The 6,000-nt window shown below is 56.8% G+C and overlaps 1 protein-coding gene across 1 annotated transcript in view; it reads right to left on the reverse strand.

Annotated features, from left to right (window-relative positions):
• EXT1 (exostosin glycosyltransferase 1) overlaps nucleotides 1-5,171 on the reverse strand; it is a 177,364-nt gene extending 172,193 nt beyond the window's left edge. The window contains exon 1 of the mRNA XM_061994862.1: nucleotides 3,959-5,171. Within this exon, the coding sequence (XP_061850846.1) occupies nucleotides 3,959-4,911 (953 nt within the window). The 5' untranslated portion in view covers nucleotides 4,912-5,171. The remainder of the gene's footprint in view (nucleotides 1-3,958) is intronic.
• Between the last annotated feature and the right edge of the window lie 829 nt (nucleotides 5,172-6,000).

Genomic DNA, 6,000 nt, shown 5'->3' on the forward strand with positions numbered 1-6,000 from the left:
CAGTCAGCTGGATACTGTCACCTGTAAAAGTACATACAATGACTTTGCTCAGTGCTGCTGTGTGCCCTGCAGAAATGTCTCACAGGCATAAGCATGTGGTATGCTGCTGGTCGTCCCTTCTCTGCCAGCACCCAGTAGCCCCAGGTAGGTCCTTCCATAGGCTTCTCCTCAACCACACACCTTCAACCTCCACTTGCAGAACTAGTCCCACCTTGTGAGGCCCTGCAAGTTTTGCCTGCCTTTCCCAGCTCTGTCTTGATCACACAGACCTTCTGAGTACTGACTAGTTGAAACACTTAAGTCTATAAAGAACGCCTCACAACAGTAGTTGTCCTCCCCTGTAAGCTCACATTTCTCAAAACACGCATTATTTGTTCACTTCCCCTTCTTACTCTCTTCAACCCTTGTTTTACCCCTTTGTTTCATTATCATCATTAACTTAAGCTATCTCACACAGATAGCAACAACCCTCCTCAAACAAGCTTTTGACAGACCTTGTGTTTTTGGATACCATCACTCTCTCATTATATGCTTGGTGCAAATCTCTTCCCTGCATCTGGCTTTACTAGAACATCACATTCTTCCATTTCTTTCGGTATCCAGTCGTTTATATTACCTTCCAAAAAGTAATTATTTGGAACCAGTTAAGCCTGTACGTGAATTCTGCCTTTGTTTAAAACACACTGTACATATGTATATATTTAGACTCTTATTTAATATTTAAGAGGCTGTCTTCAAACTTCAGCAGCAGCACTTGTTTATTCATTTAACCCTTTGTGAAACAGAAAGCTTGATGCTGACATCCAACTACGGAGGAATTCAGAAAACCCAGCCGCCCTCATGCTGGGTGACAAAGGCCAACTTTGACAGTCAAGGGCACCATTAAGAAACTAGAGTTTTTTATTTGTTTTGCTTTATATCCTGTTTGCCAGTAGTCTAATCATGATAATGCAATTCATTTCAGTCTGCATCAGCTTTATCTGCTGAAATGTATAACTGGGATGCAAATTAATTAGCTGTAACATACAGATGTATCTTCGAGTGAATTCAGGGAGATGGTCAAATACACACATACCCTTCTCTCTCCCCTCCAAATGAAATAAGATACTCTATGCATTTTACACAGGTCAAAAAGTCACCTTTCCTGGATTTTTCAATCTGCCAGAGAGGAAACAATGTATCCTGCAGACAGGTGGACCTTGTTCAAACCCAACACCAAATGTTGCACCGTAGATGAAGCCCCATCACAACTAACTTGCAACACGCAGTGCCACCAAGCGTAACACAGCACTATCATCCTGTTGACATGAGATTACCATGTTTTATAAATCTAATCACCTAATTTTCCCAGCTTGGCAAGGCCTCTACCTAGTGCTAATCATTCCTATTTCACCCTGGCAAGGACTAGTATCTCAGAGCCAGCTCTCCATGGCCAGGGCACTCAAGCTCCTGCCTTTCACATAAAGTGAAAGAGCGTGTCACAGCAGGGGATGGGAAAAGCGGCACAGTTTTTAAGGACGAGCTGTATTTAGAGACATTTCTTTCCCAAACACTACCACCTCATTCATAATCAGATGTTGCTCTGCACAGCTTTCACACCTCGGTTACACACCGGCACAGAAGCATTTCACCCTGCTGACTACCATTACGCTGCCCTGGGGATGTGACCTCCTCGGACTCTACAAAAAGAGCGGAGTGCCGGGATCGGTCCACGTTTGTCGTGGCAGGAGACAGTACCGGGAGATCAGCAGATGGCATCCTTGGCTGCGAATAGGCACAGAGGCAGCATGCCAAGGGGCGGCCGCACACGCTGGCAGGTGCGCTCACCGCGGCAACACGCAGGCTGAAGAGCTCCAGCATTCGCAGTTGCTCGCCAGAGAGAGACACAGTTCATCTCAGCAGCCCAACCACGGATTCAGCCTGCCTCAACTCCTGGAGTAATCTTATTTTCACATAAACATCTTTTTTTTTTTACTTCCCATTTTTATAAACAACACTGCAACGTGGGTTGAAGTCTCTTCACACCACCCCAGACACGGCTGCATCTTAGCAGCAAGTATGGGGGTTTTTTTGTATGACTAGCACAGTGTACTGGTTGAGTTCATGCTTCCATTATCTCCTGAGGGTTATCTACACCCCTTGCTACAAAATAAGTGGCAAAGACACTTTAAGAGGGGCAGAACTTATGGCAAGAAGTCTATTTTTTATTAGACCAAAAGGTACAGCTGTAAAAAAATTTAATATGGCCCTAGTCACGTCAAACCATGGGTGGGTATGTTTGTTTTTATGACAAGTTGACAGTATACACACTGTAGAAGGCAGCAAATAACCAGGACTTTTCCTATCTGTGAATTAGCTCCAATTGCTGAGATCTATGCCAAAAACTAGCGCAGTGTGCAAGGCTACAATTGTCAGGTCTCCCCTCTACTTCCCTGTCCCCCTCCCTCTCCCCCCACGAAAAATATTCCCTCAGGAAGATCACAAGCCAACAGGATTCCCAGGTTACGAATAACATGAGCTTAGCTTAGTATCTCTACTGATCACTTCCACGTGTGCGTCATTTCACCATTTGCCTGTGAGTTTTCTGAAAGCAAATGGAATTAAAAGTCCACCAAGTATTCGCACTGCTGTTTCCTCCCCCTCTGCGGCAGATTTACAGTAACCAGAGGGTGAGCAGGGTTCGCCCAGGCAGACCGCGTTGCGGTGCTGACCTTCCCGGTCTCTCCCAACCCAACCCCCTGTGCCTAGTTTCGGTGGCCAAAAAGGCAGCCAGCTGGAAATTTTGATCAGCAGTAATGCCACCGTAGTTTCTTCCCGACTGCTCTCCAGGAGTATTTTTCCACCCACGTTCCCCTGTGCATTACAAACCTCTCCAGCCGTTGGCAGCTCTCAGTGCAGCTCCACCACACACTACTCAGTGCTATACGGCTCCTCTGCTTTAATTCAGCATCTTAATTCCTGCTACACAGGAAGCATTCTCATGTGAAAAACTTCACATAGAGACACCTACTCTGCAGCAAACGTAGCAGTTTAAATGAACTAACCAGTTGCAAACGCCTTAGTCAGCATCGCAGTCCTGGAGGTAATTCCCAGGAAGCGTTTTCCCCGGCAGCTATATATACAAACCTGAAAAGCAGAGTGGAAGACAGAGGCAGCACCACAGCGACACAAAATTTGGCTACACAGTGACATTACCAACAAATAAAAACAAAAATCCGGGAAAGCCAAGAAACCAGGCATCCACAGAAAACACATGCTGTGCTCATACTGCCAGTGTCTCCTCTCACGCGTAAAAAAATCTGAAACTCAGACACAGGACTCAAACAATCAGCGTGTCTTTTTCCTCCTTTCTTTACTGATGCTGTGCTGGTTTGAACGGAGAGGAAAAAGACGGTGAGGCAAGTTACTGCCTCATCTGTGGAGATACAGACACACCAGCCAGACACCAGGCAGTGCTTTTTGCAGACAACATCCCAACAATCGCCCTCAGCAACTAACTCGCCGCAGAAGCTGGGCTCACACGCGCACTGAGGAGCGCTGAGGACTCGTACAAACTTTGTCTCGGGGCAGAGAAGGTGCAGGGTGTCGACCCCAAGGGGTATCGGAGGGACGAAGGGCTGTGCCCGATCGCCCTCCAGCAGCACCTTCGCATCTGTCCGCGTCTGCGAAGCCAAAGGGCTGCGGAGGCGAGTTATCTATCGGCCCCCGGGGCGAGCAACGCCGCCGCGGCCGAGGGACGCTGCGCAGCCCTTCGACACCTCCCTGGCAGCTCCCCCGGCCGAGGCGGCGCCGAGCCCGCCGGCAGCCTCGCAGGGCACCCGAGGAGCGCCTGACCCACCCCGAGGAGCGATCGCGACTTTCCCGTGTCCCGCGAGCAGCTGCCGGCGCCTCGGCACGCATCTGCTCGCGGAGTCGGGCCCGCGGACGCACGCGTGGGGCAAGGGTACCGCTCACTTACTTCTCGTATTCGGCGTTGTCTCGGTCGCAGCGCGAATCCTTGTGCTTTTGCCAGTCTTTGCCATGCTTGCAGGTGGTCAAGAGGACAACATCCTCTCCGTTATGGACGTGATATAAGGCATTCCTGGTGTCTGACCCTATCCCCGTCAGGTACCTTTTCCCCTTGAATACCAACATGTACTTCCTGAGAGGAGGGATGGTGTTAAACCTCAAAAATCCCTTCTCCCCTCCTGTCCTAGGATGATCCTTAGAAAAGAGTGGGATAGAAACGTCAAAGTTGGGTCTAAAGTTTTCAGTACTGATGCTGGCTTTGGCCAGCATGGCCTGGCCGATGTCGAACCCCACATCCTCAGTGTAGTCGGGCCAGGTGCCAGAGTATAAATTAAAAATCAGGTGGTTTCTGCCGTTGTTCCACAGGTGGAGGCTCTGCACCTTGGAGCGGAGGTTGTGCACGTACTGGGGGGAGAGCTGGTCCCGGTCCAGCGTGTCCAAGCTGAGGACGAAGAGGCAGGCCTGCCCGGGGTCGGAGGTGTAGAAGCGGGAGCCCTCGATGGCAGCCAGGACGTTCTGGTAGCTCTCGGCGATCTTCTCCCCCTTCTGCTGCGGGTAGACGTAGACCTTGAAGCCGTTCCTCCGGCACTGGGCGAAGTCGAAGCAAGACTCCATGCGGCAGCGGCGCCCGCGGTAGAGGCCGGCGCTGGCGTCCCGCCGCTGCCGGGGGGAGACGCGCCCGCCGCCGCCCTCGGGTCCCGGCCGCTCGGCGGGCGCGAAGGGCCGCAGCGCGTCGGGGAAGCGGGGCCAGGGCCGCTCGGCGCCGGGGCGCGGCGGCGGGCCATGCCGGCTACCGTGGGGCGGGTGCCGGTCCGGCTGCAGCCGCACGACTACCAGGTAGACCACCAGGGTGAGGAAGGCGCCGAGGGAGAGCAGCGTCAGGTAGCGTTTTTTGGCCTGCATGTGTCCGGCGGGGGTCCGGGGGGCTGCGGAGGAAGGCGGGGGCAGCCCGAGCTCGCCGGGCGCCGCTCTCAGCTCCGCTCCGCCATCTTCCCGCCGGCGAGCGCTTCAAACTCTCTTCGCCCACCTCCGCTCGGCGCCGTTCCCCAAGCCGCGGACCGGGGCCGCGCATGTGGGCGACCGCCGCAACTTTCTCCCCGCCGGTCTCTCAGGGGCGGCGGGCGGCGGCGGGCCGGCGGCGGCCCGGCGGGGCGCCCCGCATGCACTCAGGGGCCGGCCCCCCGCGCGGGGCGGGCACCGGGGCAGCCCCGCTCCCGCCTTCCCGCCGCTGCCTGCCCTCTCCTCCGCCACGCTCCCGCCCGCCCGCCCCTCCTCTCCCCTCCCCGCGCCGCCAGCCCAGCCCTGCCCGGCCCGGCCCGGCCCAGCTCCAGCCCGGCCCCGCCGGCTCACAGCCCGCGGCCGCCGCGCCGCAGCCTGACGAAGCCCTGCATCGCACGGCGCGCCTCCCTCCCCCGCCCGGCCCCGGCGCCGCTCGCTCCTCGCCGCGCTGCCGCTGAATGGCCCCCGGGACGGAGCGGCGGCGGCGGCGCCGAGGACCCTCCTCCCTCTCCTTCTCCTCCTCCTCGCTCTCCTCCTCCTGCCGCTCGCCCCTCCCCCGTTCCCCGCCTCCCCCGGGCCGCGGCGGTCAGCGGGCGCCGAGCCCCGCGCTGCCCTGCGCTGCCCCGCGCTGCCTGCCCGCCCGCCCGCGGGCTGCGACCCGACCCCCGCCTCACCCGACCCCCCACGCACCGCCCCGGCCCCGCCGCGCTGACCTCATCCAGCCACGCAGCCTCGCGCCCCCATTGGCGGGGCGTCACGTCCGGGGGGCGGGGCTTCCGCTGCACCCATTCATAACCCGGCGGGCGGGGGGCGCCGCTGCCGGGATGACGGGAGGTGGTGGCGGTGGGCTGGTCGTGGCACGGGAGAGGGGGGTGCCTGGGGAGGCCCATGCCCACGGGGCGCCCGGGGGTCTATTGCCCGCCGGTCGCGGACAGGGTCGGCCTGGCTTTCCGCCGCTGCTGCCCCCTGTCGAGCGCGGCGCCGCCGGGCTGG

The sequence above is a fragment of the Colius striatus genome, chromosome 4, assembly GCF_028858725.1.
Source record: "Colius striatus isolate bColStr4 chromosome 4, bColStr4.1.hap1, whole genome shotgun sequence".
Lineage (NCBI taxonomy): Eukaryota > Metazoa > Chordata > Aves > Coliiformes > Coliidae > Colius > Colius striatus.